The 20,914-nt window shown below is 46.7% G+C and overlaps 1 protein-coding gene across 1 annotated transcript in view; it reads left to right on the top strand.

Annotated features, from left to right (window-relative positions):
• Nucleotides 1-6,482: 6,482 nt before the first annotated feature.
• Ttc30 (tetratricopeptide repeat domain 30) overlaps nt 6,483-20,914 on the top strand; it is a 31,143-nt gene continuing 16,711 nt past the window's right edge. Inside the window, exons 1-3 of the mRNA XM_084599765.1 lie at nt 6,483-6,662; nt 11,181-11,387; nt 19,642-19,788. Of these exons, the coding sequence (XP_084455891.1) occupies nt 6,483-6,662; nt 11,181-11,387; nt 19,642-19,788 (534 nt within the window). The remainder of the gene's footprint in view (nt 6,663-11,180; nt 11,388-19,641; nt 19,789-20,914) is intronic.

The raw sequence follows: 20,914 nt of genomic DNA, 5'->3' as shown, positions 1-20,914 counted from the left end.
AATTAGTCTACAGCATGGTTCAGACTGTCATTTTGCCCCAAATACTATTAGCGGCATACACTGTGGCGCAACTAGTAATGTTCCTGTCAGTAGCGCAAGGCCTAGATGAAATGGACTAATAATAAAACGCTAGCGCATAAACTTTAAAGATAGCCAACATCGCGCTTAACGCCTCAAAACCTGCAATCATTATCGCCCCAACACACTCCGTCTTGATGAATCTGTGCATGTCATTCAGCACCATAAATACAGCAATAATTCAAGCTATCCTTCTCGGGACAATCAATCCTATAGTATGTGCATCGAACTGCGCTAAGTGGCTCTTGCTACATAGATGACAAACAAATGAACAACATACGTTAACTTGTAGGACATATACAAACGTTTGTATGAGATCAACGTTGACAACCAGAAAAACGACATCAGCGTCTATTAGCGAAAGACGTGATCAAATCAAGTTCCCAGGCCAAGAGAACTATGCTTCAACGTAATGCACTTTGAGCTTTCAAACATCCTCTCTCTACCAGGACGACTATTTTCTTCATCACCCTCGCATTCTTCGACTTATTAATTAGACTAATACACGGCCCTTTAACAGACGCAGGAGGTTTTACGATCTACCGTATTGCCTGCCTGAACTCTACATGTGAATTTATTCCTTTAATAGAGAGTTTTAGCTTACCGTGATCCGCGATCCGCTACTGGGATCCGCCACCGCGCGTTCCACTGCGCATGCCCAGACCCCCCTTGACGCCGACAGATGGCGCCACATACTGGATGTCGGTAAAATCCCTTGATAATTTGAAAGTAGCGACACTCCCCTCCGCGCCGCGCTTTCCTCTTCCATTCTCCTCGCGCGGCGGCGGCGAGCGCTGCGCACGACACGCTTTCTCTCCTTGGCGCCCGCCGGCCGGCTGCAGCAGTGAGTTAAGCGCGAGCTTTTGGGCCAGGTCTGCGCTCCAGGAGTGCACAAAATTTTTGAAGAATTGCTAGAAAACTATTGATAATGCCGAAAGTAAAGTTCATGAATTGATTGGTTTCTTCTTAGAACTGTTTGAATAGGGAATACTGATAAACAAATTTTTCAGGCGAGGTCTGTGCTGCAGACACTTTTTAAGTCACATGATAAGGTGTTTTACTTTGTGCACCTAATCTAGTACTGCCTCTGACTTTGTGTTTGTTTTTTTTAGGGCGTAAAATCAGTCACCGCGGTAAAACTTCGGAAAACGATCCAGGCTGGTGCTTTGAACTTCAACATCAGAGAAGGTCAATGCAGGACTTAGTCTATCTCGCTACTCTCAAGCTATCTCTCTAAGCACAGTATATGTCACGGGATTGGATTATTGGTTAATTTTACATGTATTTTGATCAATTACTGGGCCAAATGAACTGATATTTAGTAAATTGCAATTAAAATCTAAATTTTAGCTGCAACATCGAACCGTATACCGTTGGAAAGTTAGGCCAAGTGTAATGGCACTGTGCTAGTTAGTGATCCGCGAGAATCTGCGTTAATTAGTTAATTGTGTATAAAACCAAACTTTGAGCTGTTCCTTGCCGCTTCGAGGCAAGGAACAGGTTTGCCACGACAGTCTTGGTATGATGCTGAAGGAGGAATTAAATAATTTTATGAGTACGCGGCCACTCACTGACTTCGCGTGTGGTTAAAAGACAGCAGGGTACACTGGGAGAAGTGGTGGACCCTATTGCCGACACACTGAAGTTCTGGGGCAAGCATGCTGTGACCTCATGCGCTATGTAAAACAGCGTGATTTCATTGAACGCAACAACAAAATAAAAAAATTACAGGGTGTACATAGGTCTTCAACGTGCAGAAATGAGAAAGCATATAACTGCCAATTCATTAACTATCGCTATCCTATCTATCACTATATCTACTAATGCCGTCAAGTGACCTATCGTAACTGTCACTATCCGCAACGAACACTATCACCTCACTATCCGTGCGTATTACTATCATTTACTATTAATATCCGTAACAGTCATCATCAGTACCTATCACTATTCATATCCCTATTTAATCTGATGCCGTCCCATGACCGATTGATATACTTGTCAATCATATCTCTATTATCTCATAATATCTGACGAGACAACTATACATTGACTTTTAATTCTTATACTTTCTTGTTTTCTCATAAATGGAGGTGGGAAAAGAGCAAGCCACAGAAATAACTGACTACTATCAGCGCGAGGTTCATGTGTCTGTCGAGGAGGCTTCCTTTGTTTCAGGACAGGTCAGTGAGAGAAAATTGATGGTACTGCGTAGGGCCTCAGTTTTTTTTTTTCGAGTTCGTGTAATATTGGCGGCTCAAACTGGTCTTCAGTGAAATGTAGCTAAAACATAGAATGAGTTAATCACTCAGGCTCGGTGAAAAAAAAAATCTTGCATACAATTGAAATGAGTAATATGTTACAGTGCTAAGAATTGTTGATCACAAAATGTTCCCCTATTTTTGCATCATAACTATAATCATTATTGATTGTTAAAGTTTCATAAATAGAGAAAATTGATGCAATGATTCCGGCTGATTTGACATCGATGGGAAAACTTTTCTCGCAGTAAATGAATACGCGGAATCGCGGTTTTAGAGCTCCAGCTTCCAAAGCGAAGGTAACCTACCAACGCCTAGTAGTCATGGTCAAAGTGAAGCGTGTGTCATCATGTAAACACCTCCTGCACATTGGTCGTATCCCTAATAAAACGAACGGATACTTTTTAACCCACGCGTGCGTCGAAGCATGGCAAGACACATTCAAGAATTGCAAAAAAAAAAATGCCGTACGACCTAACTAGTGCAGATTACCCGCAATACCTCGGCTTTACTTGCCAAAGAGTTTTTCAGGGCCAGCTATCATTGCTCCCGAGTAACCGACGCACACTACAAGTACAAGCTAGAAAGACTAGCTCCTCTACAAGCCCGAATTTTGATTTTTAGTGAAGGAGGCCAGGGATCCTAGCATAATCGCGACAAATGCAATCGAGAGACTGTAATTTTTCAGTTATCTCTGACAGCAAAAAGCTGATTATAGTGCCCTATTTCTGACTGTACCGAAGTCGACAGCGTGTTAAATGACAGAGCCTTGGAGCCTCGCAGAATATTCAGCATGCTGCAGAGGACAACCTTATTTTTATAGAATTAACATGTTGCCGCCGCAAAAATATTGAGGAGCAAGCAGGAATAAAAAAACGCAGCGTCAGGTACCGCGTTATTACGGGGAGGGAAAACGGCACCTTACGTCGCAAACAACTCTGTTCTTTCTAGGAATAAACTTCTTTCGGCTAATTTGTGAATCCATTGACTCCTGCGCAAGCCGTCACGCTTGCCTTGAGGTATCATGAATACCGCATAACCATCTTCAGGCCGCTTGCTGCAGTTGTACGCGAAACAGCACGGCATAGAGCTTGCACGCAGCAATAAAAGCACAGCGCGCAATATTCGCTCGCCGAGCCTAGGAGAAAAATGGCGCGAAGAAAAGGAAAACACAAGGAAAACGTCGGACGCGCGTTGGTTTTCAAGGGCAACGGCAGGGAGACCAATTGTCGCTCAGGAAATCGGGCGGAGAGCCGGCCTTCAGCGAAGGGGCGCGCAAGGGGCGAGGAGGTAGCGCGGCGGCGGCAAAGTTCAATCGTTGGTGTAACTTTCAAAGCATCAAGGGGTTTTAGATGTCGGCACACAGACCTGCCGCGTCGGGACCAATCAGCTTGACCGCCCCGCCCACGCACGGCAGAGAGCCACGGTAGCGGATCGCGGATCACGATTAGCTAAATCTCTCTATTAGAGAGTTTTAGCTTACCGTGATCCGCGATCCGCTACTGGGATCCGCCACCGCGCGTTCCACTGCGCATGCCCAGACCCCCCTTGACGCCGACAGATGGCGCCACATACTAGATGTCGGCACACAGGCCTGCCGCGTCGGGACCAATCAGCTTGACCGCCCCGCCCACGCACGGTAGAGAGCCACGGTAGCGGATCGCGGATCACGGTAAACTAAATCTCTCTATTATTAACGTTAGAGCGGTAAAGGCACCGCTGTCCAGAAAATACAGCATCGGTGTTATGAGCGAAAAATCATGCGTGCATTGACTGGTCATCTTGTTGCGTGACATCAGCAAAATAACGCGGCATGACTCAATTGAAAGGCGTTGGCAAGTCAGACTGCGCCTCTGACACGAAATTGCGAGATCGGAATCCAACTCTGTAGCACCCTTGAATCCGAACTAAGACGAAATTCTTTAATGGCACGCAGGCATGTTAGTACGCCTTGGTCAAAGCAAGGCCTTATAATCTATATGGGCTGGTTTTTCTGCGCTAGTGTACGATTGTTCACTAACAAGTATGCGTAGGATAATAGAGGCCGAAATTAAGGATAGTGGTAGAGATAATCGCAAAATGCATGCATGTTAACTAAGATCCAGGAGTGCAACCGGCAGACAAGAACCATTGTTGCATCCAATCCATTACCATAAGGAGCTTGCCTTTCCAATTTTTTCAGCACTTCGCTGACACACTTCTGTCTTTATCGTGCCAGTTACATATAATTATAATTAGTAACACTGTTCAGAGCTATATTTGACAGAATATGGGATGGTTTACGCTCTCCTTGAGTTACTATCCTTCTAATCAATATGTTTTTCCGCGTTTTGGACTCGGTGGGCCCGCTCTAGGTTGTTGCTGAACACAACAATTTTGTGCAGTGATCGTACACAGTTTCTTGAGCTGTCAAGTAACTGTCACGCCTACATAACTAGCATTTCACACGATAACATTTAACCCAGTGGTAAAATGATAGATAAGATTCTTCCTCTGCTAATTATTAACCTGATAGCGTTAAAAGCCCTGTTTTCTGGACATTGTGGCATCAGCTTTGTCAGCGAGCAATCAAGGCCAAGTCACTTGCGAACTATCGCCTGCTTGGTCGGAATTATCACTGATTGGTCGGCAGTTTGTGTGACGTCATGTGAGTCTGTCATGGTTGTGCGATGCCGTGGAGAATAATGAGTTAGACAAGCTCAGCTGTGAAGAATTCGGGAAAACTCGCCTTTTGTATTTTTAGCGTGAGACGTTGTTGATAGCGGGAACAAAGCTCCGGCGAGCGTGTGACGACTTTCACGAGTGCGCTGTCGAAATTCTCACCACACAGCGAAACAGATGAAGCCTCTCGCCTTTAGTTGATGGGTTCCAGTGCATTGAGAGAAAATTATCGATACGTCATTGCTAATTATGTGTGTGAACGTTTAGGGTCGAGGAACCAAGAGCGGTGGACACAGCTGCGTTCTTTTGAAAACACGTGAACGAAAATATTTGCGTTCTATCATACAGCCGGTAAAAACAAAACAAAGAAGAAATGAGAAGCCGGTGTTATCCATGAGCACTGCGCTCTGTGCCGCCAAAACTGCCGTTCCGTGTTACAACGAAGAAGGAGGATAAACCGCCATAACACTATACCCTGAGGACGTCTTCATAAAATTAATAATTAAGTATAATTGCCTACCTTTCTCATTCTATTTTGCTGACCTTTGTCGAAATACAGGTGCGACTTTAGTGATGAAAACTCGTAGGTTCTTTTCTAGGGACAACAGATGTCTTTCGCGACTGATTGGTGTTGTAGCCCGGATTCCGGGAATCACACCTTGGAATCAATGTCTGCGAATGCAGTTTGCTTTCCAAAACTACTGCATATGGCAGCCCATATCCTTGATCTCTCACGCTCCTTTATCTTATAAGAACTCCCTTCTCGGTGAGAGTGGTCACTGTCATCATAACGGAGTAGTCGATACATACAGAAATATTTATTTTCGTACTCAACGCTCTTTATTAGGTCGCATTCTTTGGCTCCATCAGGTCGTCCTTCGTTCTTAGGCTTGCGAAACCAAACTAGAGCGTCGTTCCATCGAGACGACGTCAGGTAAATATGCTAGCATTGTGCAGAAAAATTGCCCAAGTGTAGGTTAATAACTAATATGATGCTGTTTGCTCCCTTCAGTAAGAAAAAAATTCATAAAAAGCCGCAAAAGTATCGTCGCACAGTATTTGTTAACGGGGAGTGCCCTCAATGTGGCTGCGCGTTCTCGGGCGTGTACCGCATGGTGTGGCAATGCCCTACAACGCCTCTTACCCTCCCCCACCGCCTTTGCGCCCACCTGCCCAAAAGAGCTGAGACGCTGCCCTGCTCTGCTGCTCTGCCTATGAGAGCCAAAGAGCTCTCGTGGCTAGGGCCTGAGCTGTCGCGGGAGCCCCAGAGGGTCCCGGACCAGAAACCCCTTCTAGAATTTGTAAGGGGCTGGCTCTTGACGCCGCTCCCCATGTTTTAGCTGTAAATAGCCACGAATAAATGTTTTCCATAACCGCTAATAAGTATGTTAACATGGGTCTGCGTACGGACTCTTACTGTTAGCTTAATTTGCAGCAAATTTTTTCTTCCCACACCAAACCCCCTTTCTGTCCTGTACTGCAGACATGGCATCATGGGTGCGTCCGATCCGCGATGGTGAATACACCAGCACCATCTACAGCCTCATCCGCGAGGGCCGGTTTGGCGAAGCTGCCTCGGCGCTGGCGGACTGCAGCCGCCGGCAGGGGGCCCTGGGGAGCCGAGCGGCGCTGTCGCTGCTCGCTTACTGCCGCTATCAGGCACAGGTATGCGCATGCACTCTGTTATCTTCATATTGGTCTGCGAGTCTGCTTGCAAAGGTAGCGCACTCTAGTTGTTACAAAACAGTTTCTGCACGCTTCTCATGCAAATTTGAATTAACTACGAGCGCCCAAAACTAGCGTCGGAGTCGTCGAGAACGACAGGTGAGTGGTGCTGAACGGACTCTTCAATCTGCGACAACTACAAGGAACAGATAACCCCGAAAAGTTTGCCGTTACTGTTCTTAAAGTGTCTTATCGGTATAAATAAGTGCCTCCTAGAGTTTTAAAGTGAGAGATATAGCCCGACATTTCACGGTGACAGCGGGTATATCCCCCATCACTAGACACGTGAACGTCGCCTGCTGCAAAAGCGTCACTCTACGTTTATCATCTACGGGGTCGGCTCGCGCTTGCTCGCTGTCATGTAATCACTGACATTTCTTCATTGTATTCTGGTTGTGCAAGCCCGTGCATGAAGATTGTGTTTTGAGCATGTTACAACCTCAATTGTCATATAATCTGATGCTCAAAGGCCTACCCGACATTTTGTACGCGACCAGGCAGAGGCTTGTAACACATTTAGGTTTGCTTCCTTTAACATCCCATTGCACCTCGCACTATATGAGAAACCATAGCTAACGACTGCGGATGATTTCGGCCCCCTGGGGTTCTTTTAATGCGCGCCGACCGCGTGTTACGCGAATCACGCCTGGCGTTTCGCCTTGTTGAATATTCTGGGTGCCGTCTTCGCGATCTTCACGGCACGACATTTGGGCCATCCCACTGACAACGGGGGCTGGACGTACACGGACTGGAATCGCCCATTCTTCACCGCGGGGTACGGCTGTGTGCGCATGTGTTGTGTGGTGTGGTCGGTGGGTGGCGCGAGAGAGGGACGCTCGTGCGCGTGCTCCCTTCAAGTGTGAGAGACACTCGGCGTTTACGGAGCAGTGCGGTAGTTCATGGAGACGCTCTCCGAACAGTGTCCATAGTGAGTGCAGTGTGGATAATTAAAATTCATGTTGTTGTTGTTTGAAAGTTTCTCCCTAACGTCATGGAATAACGAACATATTTTTTGGTGCCGAAACCCGGGATATTCGCGAAAAACAACGGCAACTTGAAACCAGCGTTCCAACTGCAACGGACGACAGCGATGGAGCGTCTCCAAACGAAGAGAGAAGTTACGCGAGCCGAACTGAACCGACTCAACGAGGAGCTTGAGCGACTAACAGCGACGGATGACTCCGGCCCCCAGCAACGAGACCTCCTCGCGGAAATATCAGATGAGTTGGACATTGTTTCGAGAGATTTGAAACAGTTAGATGCATTGATTGAGCCGCATGTTTGTGACGAAGGCCTCGCGGAAGAATACAAAGGCGTTCGTCAGTGTCAAGCTCTCATGACACGAATGCGGACAAAGCTTCGGCGTTGCAGTGAAACGAATTCGAACGGTGCAACAAGCACATTGAATGCAGAAGAAACCGCGTCCAGATTACCTGCTGCCCGTTCGGGACAACTGAGGTTGCTTAAGCTGGAGCTTCAGAAATTCAGCGGCAACAAGCTCGACTGGCAACCATTCTGGCAACAATTCCGGCAAGCAGTCCACGAGAATAACGGCTTGACCAGCATAGAAAAGTTCTTGTACCTGCGGACAGCGTTGACAGGAAAGGCGGCGGCCGCTTTGACCGGCGTTCAAGCGACGGAGATGAATTACGACTACGCTGTAAAGACACTCCAAGAGCGTTTCGGGCGTCAGGACGTGCTCGTGCAAGAACACCTTACGCAGCTGTTAAACCTTCCCCAGGTTAGAGCTCTCAGTGACGTAAACGCGCTGCGACGCCTCCACGATCATGTTCAGCGAAACATCGCAGGACTTGAAACTTTAGGTGTCAAATCGGACAGCTATGGTGCGATGCTATGCGCGGCTTTGTTTCGGGTATTGCCAGCCGAATGGGCTGTTGAGTACCATAAGGCCCACAGTGCAGACAAGGACGTGCTCGACAGTTCGAGTCTCCAAGCCATTCTGCAATCAGTTCGCCTGGAAGTGGAGAGCAGGGAAAAGGCGCACGGAGAAAGCACGAACGCTCCTCAGCAAACGCGACCTGAACGCGCCAGTGAACGGCGTCCCAACAGCGTCTACGGCAAAGGCTCAGCGGCCAGCCTCCAGGTGGGTGCCAAATTGAGCAAGGAAAGATGCCCTTTCTGCGCTTCAGAGAGGCATGAGGTTGCAGATTGCAATGCTCCGATATCAATTGATGAGAAGAAAACTGCGAAAGGAAGGGAGGTGTTACCGATGCGCGAAGAAGGGGCACATGACGAAAGGATGTAAGAATTGGTAACTACGTTGCGCGAAGTGTGGCCGACGACACATCACCTCGCTTTGTGATCCACCGGAACCGAACGCCGAGGGCGAGACCGCTACTGGGTTGCACTCAACAGCGTCTCTTAGCAACAGCAATAAAAACGCCGTGCTGCTGCAGACTGCGCAGGTGTGGGTCGACGGACCGAAAAGGAAACGCCTCGCTCGCTGTCTGTTTGACAGAGGCAGTCAACGATCGTTTATAACAGAGAATCTCTCGCGAATACTGGATCTTGAGGTGATCGGTGAAGAGGAAGTGACCATTTACCCTTTCGGCGGCTCGACCAACGTTATAAAGAAAAAACGACGCCGAGTGAAGCTCCGGCTACGAAGCCAGTACGACCGCAAGGAGCACAGCATCGAAGCCCTCGAAATTGAAGAAATCTGCTCCGACCAACTGCTGCTTCCAGAAAACGCTGTTGTGATGAGTCAGGTGGCTGATTTGAAATTAGCGGATGTCACCATCTCACCAGACACGTGAACGTCGCCTGCTGCAAAAGCGTCACTCTACGTTTATCATCTACGGGGGCGGCTCGCGCTTGCTCGCTGTCATGTAATCACTGACATTTCTTCATTGTATTCTGGTTGTGCAAGCCCGTGCATGAAGACTGTGTTTTGATCATGTTACAACCTCAATTGTCATATAATCTGATGCTCAAAGGCCTACCCGACATTTTGTACGCGACCAGGCGAGGCTTGTAACACATTTAGGTTTGCTTCCTTTAACATCCCATTGCACCTCGCACTCTATGAGAAACCATAGCTAACGACTGCGGATGATTTCGGCCCCCTGGGGTTCTTTTAATGCGCGCCGACCGCGTGTTACGCGAATCACGCTTGGCGTTTCGCCTTGTTGAATATTCTGGGTGCCGTCTTCGCGATCTTCACGGCACGACATTTGGGCCATCCCACTGACAACGGGGGCTGGACGTACACGGACTGGAATCGCCCATTCTTCACCGCGGGGTACGGCTGTGTGCGCATGTGTTGTGTGGTGTGGTCGGTGGGTGGCGCGAGAGAGGGACGCTCGTGCGCGTGCTCCCTTCAAGTGTGAGAGACACTCGGCGTTTACGGAGCAGTGCGGTAGTTCATGGAGACGCTCTCCGAACAGTGTCCATAGTGAGTGCAGTTTGGATAATTAAAATTCATGTTGTTGTTGTTTGAAAGTTTCTCCCTAACGTCATGGAATAACGAACACGCCTAAAGTAAAACGCGGCGAACTCAGCTAGGACCAAGCCCGGGTCTTCCGACTCGTAATACCTAACCACTGGACCACCGTGGCAGTTCAGGATGCAGTACGCAAAAATAAAAACGTGCCAGCTGTTTCAGAGTAAGAAAAAAGCTGGACCCATGCTGTAGAGCTTATGAAAATGGGTTGGAAACGCAGCGGTTTTATGAAACTATTACGCTCGCCGAACGTTTTAAGAAAAATGGTTTTATAACTTTACAAGACAATGACCTTCCACGCTGGAGAAGTTTTCTTATGTTGTAAGAGACCCAGACTAAGCCGCTGCCAGCATGCAGAATATAAAGTTCAACCTTCGCCTACGCTTACCGTATGCTACCCCACGTTCAATCCGTAATGCACAAAGGTACTTACCGGTGATGGGTACAAGCTTTTCAATAGACTGGCGCATGCCTCAAATTGAGAGGGGGGGGGGGGCGAGCTGATTGATAAATGGGACTTTGCCCCCCCCCCCCTTCCCCCCACTTGAGTAAAGAACACATACCTCGTGTCAAGTCGCCGTCGAGTCATTGCACTATAAAAATGCGTCATCAACTTCGAAAAGAAAGGCAAACTTCCGGCAGTCAACATGACAGTGTTTTTTTCTCATTTGTCAGAAGGGGACAACGCTACCCGTAGTTGGTTGAAGTGTTTCCCAATAAAATAAAAGCGAAGAAACATACATAATCGGCATAGAGAATGCAGATTAGTAATAGACGCAGATCCCTGCACCACAGTATTTTCCCAGGTATAAGCAGTCGGAAAAGTAAAGGTTCAGAAATCAATTATTGCAAATGGTGTAAAAAATATATTATGTTTTATTGTTTTATTTCATTTCATTTATTATATTGTTGCGGCGGAGAGAGTGGGGTTTGCTGAATGTTATGCGTCCATCGCCTAACACCGAAATGTATTTTCTTCCCATGGCGGCTCACAGGAATTCGAGCAGGCTGCGTCGTGCTATGAGCAGCTATGCGCCCTGTGCCCGGAGGAGCCTCGGTACGCGCTCAGCCGTGCCCAGGCGCTGTACCAAAGCGGGTGCGCCTATGAAGAAGCACTGCAGGTCGCCGCATCGCTGGCGGAGGACAGGCCCGAAATGGCTCCCGCTGCCAGGCAACTACAGGCGGCCATTCGCTACGCGCAGGTTTGAACCGCAGTACCCTTTTTCTTTTCCATTTATTTTATTTTCTTTCTGCGGGTCTCCCATTTGGCGCACCAAAGTGGATTCCTTCAGTGAATAAATGTCGACAAAAAAAAAAAAGGATACGTGGCAAAATCATCGTATCAATCGACTGCGACAGCATTAGTAGCAACGTTACAGAGACAGGTTCCTGTCACTGCAGGCCGACGATTTCATTCGTTTTCTGTCATCTCTCTTTTCTTTCGACTTTCGGTTACTTTTTTTTTTCAACTGCAGTAGATGTAGGCAACGTTCATATTGACTTCTCTGCCACCTGGTCATCATCATCATCATCAAAACGTTTTATTCCCACCGAGATGAGACCTTTTTGGACCTACCGGCACGCAGGCCTAAGGGAGCCCTACTCAAAAGCCTCGCAAACTAAGGTTTGGTGAAGACACATTGTTGCTTCAAGGACTCAGCCACCAGGCGGATGGCTTGTTGCTGTTGAGCGTGGTTCTCGCTCCCCAGCAAGGTCTCCTAGGTTTCTCTATTTATATTTCGCTCGGCGCCCGGGCTGCCAGCACATTCCCAAATTACGTGGTCTAGAGTGCCCTCCCCCCGCATGTTATGCAATACTGGTCTTTCTCCTCTTTAGAAATTGTCACGCATACCCAGAAGGGGCTTATATAATTTTCCCCTTGCAATCTTCTCCACGCAATTTCCTCCTCGTTTCCGAGGGAACGGCCGGGCGGCGGATAGCTAGACCCTCCTGCTTAGCTTATGTTCCGTGATCTCGTTGTATGAAATCAAGCTATCTTTCATGTCTATGCGAGAGGGTTGCTCTACGGCCACCCGGTGATAGAGTGCTCGGGCAAGCTCGTGTGCAGCCTCATTTCCTGCAATAGACTCGTGCGCTGCAATCCAGACTATTTCTATATTACGGTCTATCGGCCTCGCCTCTAGGACGCGTTTGGCCTCTTCCGAGATTCTTCCTTTCCCAAAGTTCCTCACTGCACTTTTGCTGTCCCATAAAATTGTCCTGGCCTTGGTACCGACGCAAGCGAGCGCTATCGCCAGCTCTTCCGCCGCGCTGGCATCTCTCGTGCGGCTCGAAGCCGCTACCATTGATGCTCCTGCCACGTCGACAACCGCGGATAGAGCCGCCCCGTGCTGTCCGCACGCCGCGTCTATATAAGCCACCTGGTTTGCCGGTCGCTCCCTCATCTTTCTCAGGCCTTAGCCCTATGCTCTCGCCTTTCTTTATTGTACTCGGGGTGCATGTTTCGCAGCATAGGTGGGACGCGTATCTTGGCCCTGATTCCTGGCGGGATGTTTACCATCTTGTGCGTGCTACTTTCAGGCCGGATCCTACCCATTCGAGTATTGTTCTGCCTATTTCAGATTGGCGAAGCCGTTGCAATTGGGATATTCTCACCCCCTCTGACAGCTCAACTCATCTGTTGTGAACTCCCATTTTCTCAAGCCGCTCCGTCGACGTGGATAGGGGGAGTCCCAGAGCTCGCTTGACGCATTTCCTCATTATTCTGTCTATCTTCTCTATTTCTGTCTTGTTCATGTTTAGGTACAGCGTCGCGTAGCAGAATTATTACGTACGCCTGTGACATTTTCAGGAGATTCCTTCCTTTTATTCCTGTCCCCTTTACTGCTACCCTCCTGCCCTTACAAAAATTAGTTTTGAAACTCTATTGTCGGATTATTGACCGCCTTTTGAATGTACTGAATTTCGATAGACATTCAACCCCAGCTGGGTGCAATCTTTACAGGGCCAACAGAATTTTCATTGTGTTCTACCCAATAGACTTTTTGTGCTATTTTTTTATATGCTTTTTGTTGTCAGTTTTCAACGTTCACGAAGAATCAGCGTATACTGTTCATGCTGACCCATGTTTTTAAGTAGTTTTAGGCACCAATCATAAGAACATGATGTAACAATTTCGTTATGCATATTTGATCTCACTTGTAATCAACTATTGTCCACATTCTGCAGAGGGAAATATAAGAGCAGCATGCAGTTGCGTACTCGTACATGTTATATAAAAGTGCATATTACCGCTGCACACTTAGCTCAAGCTTCGCGACAACACAGTGAAAATATGCCCTAAAAACTTTATGATGGCAAAGGCTCCACTAATGTTGCAAATGCATCGTTGAATGTCAATCAGAATCCGTAATGGACCAGCTTCTGTATGTCGCAGAAGGTCTCTTTAGTGGTAGGACATATTTTATATTTATCATAAAACAAGTTCAGTGAGTCATCATACCAACAAATAGGATCCTAGATTAAACCTACTATATGTAGGGCCGGACAGGGCTTTTTTAAACCAGTTGCAAAGTTCACTATATGCTTCAGGGTCAGACATTCTACTCAAGCCTAGGTGTTTTTGACCGTAGCTTATTGCCGCAAAATGAGGTGCAGTCTGTATTGGAATCCTCCACCGCTCTGTCTTTGGAGAGATTCACTGCTATTTTTTTTTCTTTTCTTTCCTTTCTTAAAGTGGTCACCATGCTAAAATGAAGTCACTTTAAGCATTGAGAGGTTCTAATAATCATGGATTGATCCTACGGACACTATAGAGTTAACACGCACATCAAAAACATTCGCGTATGAAAAAAAAAAAAAAAGAAAAAAACAAGATTGCATGCGTCTTCTATCCGCGACTCTTCTTTTCAAAGCATTCGGCCGCCGCCTTGCTCCTCTCCGTACCCACTTCGCCCGTGCCCCGCGAACGGCGCCAGCATGTCCGGAGGGGTCTCTTCCTGTCGGCTGGGGGGGGGGGGGGGGAGGGGTGCTCCCCGCTCTCTGCCTTCTCCGTGGTTTTTCTTCACGGAGATGACCTTGGCTTCAACATAGCCGGAGCCGCGCAGCGGGGGCGGCGTCTTCCCCTTTTCACCGAAACTGTTCTGCGCCCCGTTTTCTTTGCACGCAGACGCGGGTACAGTGTACTAGAATACAAAGTATTCTAGTACAAAGTTTCCACTAGAATACAAAGTATTCTAGTACACTGTAACGCGGGTACGCTGACTGCGGCGATGTGCCAGTTCAGTTGGCGTTTTCCCGCCACCGTGGTCGCATCTTGCACTGTGAGCGAAGCACCGTATGTAGGTTTTTCGCTGGTGATTATCACGAAGATCGTTTTGTTCAAATTGGAGCGCGAACGTAAGAATTTAAGTCTAAGTCTTCGGAGGAATCCGCTCTTGGGCGGCAGCTTCTGCGCAAGGAGGACGTGTTTAAGAAGTTCAACAGTCGCAGGCGTTTTGGATTCTAGGCGAAAAGCCGGCGCGGGCGGAGCGTCTGCACTTTGGTGAGTGTTTTGCTTTTTCCTTTTCGTGTTTGTGCCAGTCTTGTACAATGTGTGCTACAAGGGGAAGCGCGCATGTAAATATTTCTAGCAGGCAAGCCAGCCTCGTCGGAAAAAAAGGAGGGGGAGAGAGAGAGAGAACGAGGCTTGTCTCTAACGCGGACGCTGGGGCCAATGGAACGCCAGTAGGGGTGGCGACATTTTCTTTCTTTCTTTTAAATGGTGACCGTTTTTGAAGGATTGTTCGGCACAGTGCTGTACTGTTTCGATACGGTACTCGCGCTGAGACGGACGCATTATCGAGATCATAATATGCCTCTGTCACACATTGTGGGTTATCTGAATCTGCGCAGCTCCACCATTTTTGCAGTGTTTTTGTTTCCACTAATTTCAGTGCCTATAGTTGGTAATTTTGCTTGAAGTTTTCTGGGTAGTAATGCTTGTGACCTGCGTTTTTCTATTTATATTCACAATTGGATCTTTGGCGGCAGCATATATTGTTTATCATGGAGAAATGAACGATGTGGTGGTGCTAGCTGCCGAGCAGTGGAGGCAACGTTCGATGCCATCTAAGCAGTGAAAGACAGTGACAGCTCATTTTAGACAAGAAATTTCTTGAGCTATGACGTGGAGAAGCGCACAAATTCCTTTGCTTGATTTTTAGGTTAGTATATGCCGCAACTTAATTATGATTTCCATTGTTTATTTCAGCATCACATGCGAGGAGTTCCTGGACGTATCAGCGTTTTACGCAAAAAACAGCCTGGCGTCATACCTTGCACATGAATTGAAATAAAGCAAATAAGCTACCCAGCTCATGTTGTGGGTTCACGAAAGATACAATCCTTATTTTTTCTTTCTCATTAACGCGCATTTTTATTCTGTGTTCCCTTTCCGCTGCGGAACAACAGAAAATGGTGTGTGATCAACGGTTAGCCAGGAGCAGGCACGAGGTGGTTTACATTAATGCAAAAGTAGCACAGCACATAGCCTTGATGCGGTCAGTCAACACATTCTATGTTCTGCTCGACCTATCAACAATTTAGTCAGTTTAGTGTAGGTTAATGAGTAAGTACAATGGGGCTTAAAAGATCAAGATCTGTTTTGTTCTTTTGAGCCTCACTATGCTTATCATTAACCAGCACTGATCAGACAGGATTGTTGATTGGTCGGGCAGAACATAGAATGTGGTGACTTATCACAGCTAGGAGATGTACTGTACTACTCTTGCATTAATGAAAATCACCTCGTGTCTGCTCCTGGCAAACCGATGGTCGTGTACTATTTTCTGTTGTTCAGGAGTGGAAAGGTAGCAGAAAATCAAAAAGCGTCACTTGCAGAGTTTGTGAAGCATTTGAGCCTGAAATCAACAGAATTTCAGTGGCGCGAATTCGAAAAGCGCTATTAAGAAACACATGGGCCACTATTCCAAAAGAGCACAACATGGGGTCAACACGGCACCTTCAAAGATGTCGATGATTATCGATAGAGTTTCAACAGCGTATGTTGACACATCTGATCCGAATTTCTATAGACACCCAACATGCATTTTTGTAAGGGTGAATATGCCTACTACTTGGTCTGCATATGTGGCTAATTTCTTTATGGTGTTGGTACGCGGTACGCGGAGCTGTCTTGTCGCAATAGCCAAGAGCAGTTTCCCAATGCATTCAAGCCCGCCACTGCCCTAGGCAATGCTCTGTAATCAAAGCATCTACCAACCATCAGTGCGACTGAAAACTGAGCTGTGGCACATGATTTCATGATACGACACGCCTCGACGACGAGTGAGCTATCGGTCATGGCATACATAAACCAATTGCACTCGTCAAAGCACCTGCCAACTCGATCATCTCACGTCGTCTTGTGACATCACATACCTGTAGAATCAGTCACGTGACATTGTGACATCCACAAACTCTCTACTAATGAGCTTATTGACACCGCTATAATTTATTCCGTGCACAAATTCGAAATTTATTGCATTAAAGCCGCGATTACGGATGTATAAAATATCACCAAGAATGCAGGCCAGTAGCGCACAACACAGAATAACTTCAATGCTTGCGTGATATGGGGTTGTGTTCGGTGGTATTTGGCCTAAGATGCCTTTGCACCTGTCACAAACCCTCGCCTTTACGGTCCAAAGAGGTGCGGAATCCCGTTTACGGTTACCCGTCGTCCCTCTGTGAGGTATGAGAACACATTTAAAAGTTAGGCCGGTCAACCCGTGAAGTACGTGTGTCGGTGTGCGATTGAGGAATAAGTTCAAAAAAGGTAACTTTTTTTTACCAACACTTGACTGTTTATAAATAGTAGTCTAAATTACACTGCATAATAATAGAGTACAATAAAAAAATAAAACGTAACGACAAGATATTGATAGGAAGACGACTAATTAAATGACAAGAGGAAAACCCGGCAATAAACAAAACGCTGCGATAAAAAGAAGACTATTAAGATAACAAAGCAAGTATTCTAGATATAGTAAGTATGGGCACAAGTTACATATAAAGCACAGCGTAAACTATTACTAAGTCAGGTAAAGGTTAACAAAAGCGAAAATAATGTTCGATTCAACAGTAGTCTGTGGCGAAGTGGAATTCTCGCTGCTTTCTTGCGAGTTGAGGCGTCGAAGGCTGGGTTTTTCGGTGGCAGAGGCCGTACAGATGAGGAGACGATGCGTCGATTGCGGGCCCGGTTAAACAAAAGACGATTTCCCAGAGCAGCCGCGAAGAGGCCCGAAAGAGTGAATCTTCCCAGAGCGCACTGGCGCGGGCGTTCTGCGGTCGGTTATTTATACACTCGGCTTGTGCGCAGCGCACGCGTCAAGGACAGGCGGTCGCTGCCCCTGCCGGCATGCTGAATCTTGCTCAGAGGAGCGGCGAGGTCCCGTAGTTTCGCTCTATATCTGAGGCAGAACCTCCCGCAACTTCCACTGTATAATAAGTGAGGCAGCTTGTGACAGCACCATTACACCCACCATTATCAGCATCATACTTACCTATAGCAAAGCTTTTCCAGCGCTCCTTGCTGAGCGAAATGGGCAAGACACACTATTTATTGGGTACCGTCAGACAACAGAAGTCGGGCCATAACGAGACGCGTAGTAAGGGGCTATAAGTTGACACGATAAAATTTACGGCCAAGTTCTCCAGACAATCTGACCTCGTCGGCGTACGTAATCAGAGCTGTGTGCAAAAAAAAATCAAGAGCCGGCTACTGAAACAGGATACATGACAGGGCGCTGATTATATAGATGGAAGCTCGCGTGATAGCAAGAGACCACATGAAATTGTCCAGTTAACAGGACTTGACCATTCGGGCAGCGCTTTAGATATGGGAGGGTGACATGGGAGCCTAACCCATCGCGAGCATTAGATACCGAGTCAAAAGTGCTACTCGTTAGGGCACACACACACGTTCGTAAGCATGGCTTAGTTACAAGAGGATTTGCATCTGCATCGGGTAGTACTTCGCACGAGACGGTAGCTCAACACTATATGATGTGTGCAATGGTAGAGGCACATACTAAAGGATCAGCGGTTATGCAAGCACAGAAGTGCAGGTTCGACGACAAGCATCCGAAAGGGAAGCGAGCCATTAGAATATATCGCGAAATGCCCTTAAAAGGGGAGCTGCAGTGTCTCCTCATTTATGCCGCCAGTGAATTACACACTGTTGCGCCATAGTGGTAGAACAGCTACTCATCAACGGAGCATCTAGCAGGTCTGTAATTATCAGACAGGGGTGAAAGTTAAGCTTTAGTGCGTGTACATAAAGAGGCACAAATGGTGCGCCAATGACTCCCGTCGGTGTACATAGTTAGCTGCTTGCTTAATGAGATTCCTAAACATTTGTCTATAATCGCCGACAATACTTATTAGCGTATAGTATTAAGCTATAACATCACGTGATATACCATTCGACATAAACATAAAGCCCCGCTTTAATCGAGCCGTGCAAATGTGCCTGCGAAGCCTGGGCTAGAACGTCTTACTCATAATCCGAGGTGCTTCGTTATCGGCTCTCCTCACATCCGTCCATCTCAACGGAGCTAGTCGAATTCGCAGCTTCTGTCTGCTCTACTATGTCACGTGGTATCATGACGTCACACAATCCATCGACCAATCAGTGTTCTGACATGTCACGTGTCAATTACAGCCTACAAAAAGCATGCTAGAGAATTTCGCACCTGAAGCCACCGCCACCAACGCCAGCACCGCGTTTTCTGAAGAACAAGGCCTTTAACGCTGCTGCGTCAATTCACCAAGAAAGTTCGTTACCAGCACTGCAGTGCAGCCAAGCAAGCTTCCCGAACTCACGAGACTGGGATTTAAGTATGTTTAGTTAATATCCCGCAATAACAAATGGTTATTGCTTTCCTTCGTGGATCAGTTCGTGCTTGCCCACTTTGGGCGATTTTCCGAGACACAGGAAGCAACAAACAGGCGCTTAAAAAGCGTTTCTCGCAAGATTTATAGAGAAGGCGAAGAAGTTACCTTTAAGGTCCAATAGTTTTCCACGATAAAGAAATTGAATTAATTAAAACTTGTTACCGAAAACTCCGCGAGACATCGTTAATTGCGACTAGAGGTATTGAAAATTTGTTTTATTTTTATTACTGGCCCAAATGTTGAGCACAGCCGCCGGTACAAAACTGCCAAGAGCTTTGAAACACAGACAAAAGTAAGAAAAGGGACAGAAGAGGCACCCTCTTAACTCCAGAAAAAAAAAATAGATATAAGAAAACAAAATATGCAGAAAGAACGTAAAACTCAAATGCAATCGCATACACAAAAAAAAATGAAATAGAAAATATCCTGAAACATCAAAACAAATACATATCTCTGTTGTCCGTGTTACTACGCTCGTGTAATCTATGTATTCCTACCAACTTGCCCAAATTATATGAAGGTACTACATTTAAACGATGCCCATGCACGTCCCTGTAGGATGACCTTGCGGGAGCGCGTGCTCTCCTCCTGCAAGGGGGGCCTGCAGCGGAGGACAATGCGGACACGCAGGTCAACCTTGGATGCCTCGCCTACAAAGAAGGACGGCCAGATGAAGCTCTCACATTGTTCAACAAAGCACTCCAGGTAAGCAGCATTTCTGGAGGGCCTGGTTAGATATATTAACGTTCGAAGTGTGTGTGTGTGTTTCGATTTCATAAAAAGATTACGTGGAGAGGTTCTCAGAAACTTCTCATAGTGGCAGAAAGGAATTTCTTCTGATGGTTTGGTTTGGTTTGGTTTATGGGGGTTACCGTCTCAAAGCGACTCAGGCTAAGACGCCATAGTCTACTAGAGGGTTCCGGAAATTTAGAACTCCTGGGGTTTTTTAACGTGCACTGACACCACACCGCACACGGCGCCTTGCTTTTCGCCTCCTTCGAAAAGCGGTCGCTGCGGCCGGGATTTGATCCCGCATCACTGGGCACAGTAGTCGAATGCCCTAACCACTGCGCCACCCCGGCACTTTGGAATTTCATCCGAGGTTTTTTTGCCACATTCGAAAGAATACTGTTTACCTCTTCAAACAATGCAATCAGTCTAATCGTAACTCAGGACATTTGGAGAGAAATTCTCAGCCTTACTTCACGTGTAATATATTCAGAACTCTTTGACAGTACTATACACTTACACCTGCTTTCTAGGCGTGCTCTGAGAGAAAAAAAAAATAGCGGACACACACTGCATTTACCGTGGAGTTTTAGCGTGCTTTCTTCCAGGAACGATTCCTTCAACATCAAGTGATGACGGCCCTGATTTCATGCGACCCCAATAACATAGCCAATAGCAAATGCGGGAAAGAATCCCCTTTTTAATGCATCTTGTTCAGAAAGGCCTAGCTAGCGAAACAACGTGCTCCGCTAATAACGTCAATATTTAGGAATTCTGGTCAAATACATTCTTCTAATCGAAATTTTTTCATTATTAACCTTTTCGCGCATATAATAAATATTCATTGTGAAAGTTGAAGTATCGCAGATTGTCCATCGGCAAGCTCGTACATTTTTGCCATTAGCGTTCTAATCATTTTTTTTTAAACATCCTCTGTTTATTACTTACGACAGTCTTGCTCCCTGCCACCGAACACAAACCTGAATAGGATTATCATCCGGATAAGCATCTGAGCTATCACTCCTCTCTTGAATACTTACGTACGAGTACCTTACCTTATTTAAATTGCCTTAAAGTAAAACTGAAGGAGAAGAAAGCTTGA

This window comes from Amblyomma maculatum, chromosome 1, assembly GCF_055883805.1.
Source record: "Amblyomma maculatum isolate TAMU_Amacu chromosome 1, ASM5588380v1, whole genome shotgun sequence".
NCBI lineage: Eukaryota > Metazoa > Arthropoda > Arachnida > Ixodida > Ixodidae > Amblyomma > Amblyomma maculatum.
Note: the sequence above shows the minus strand (reverse complement) of the source record. Positions and strands in the feature narration are given on the sequence as shown.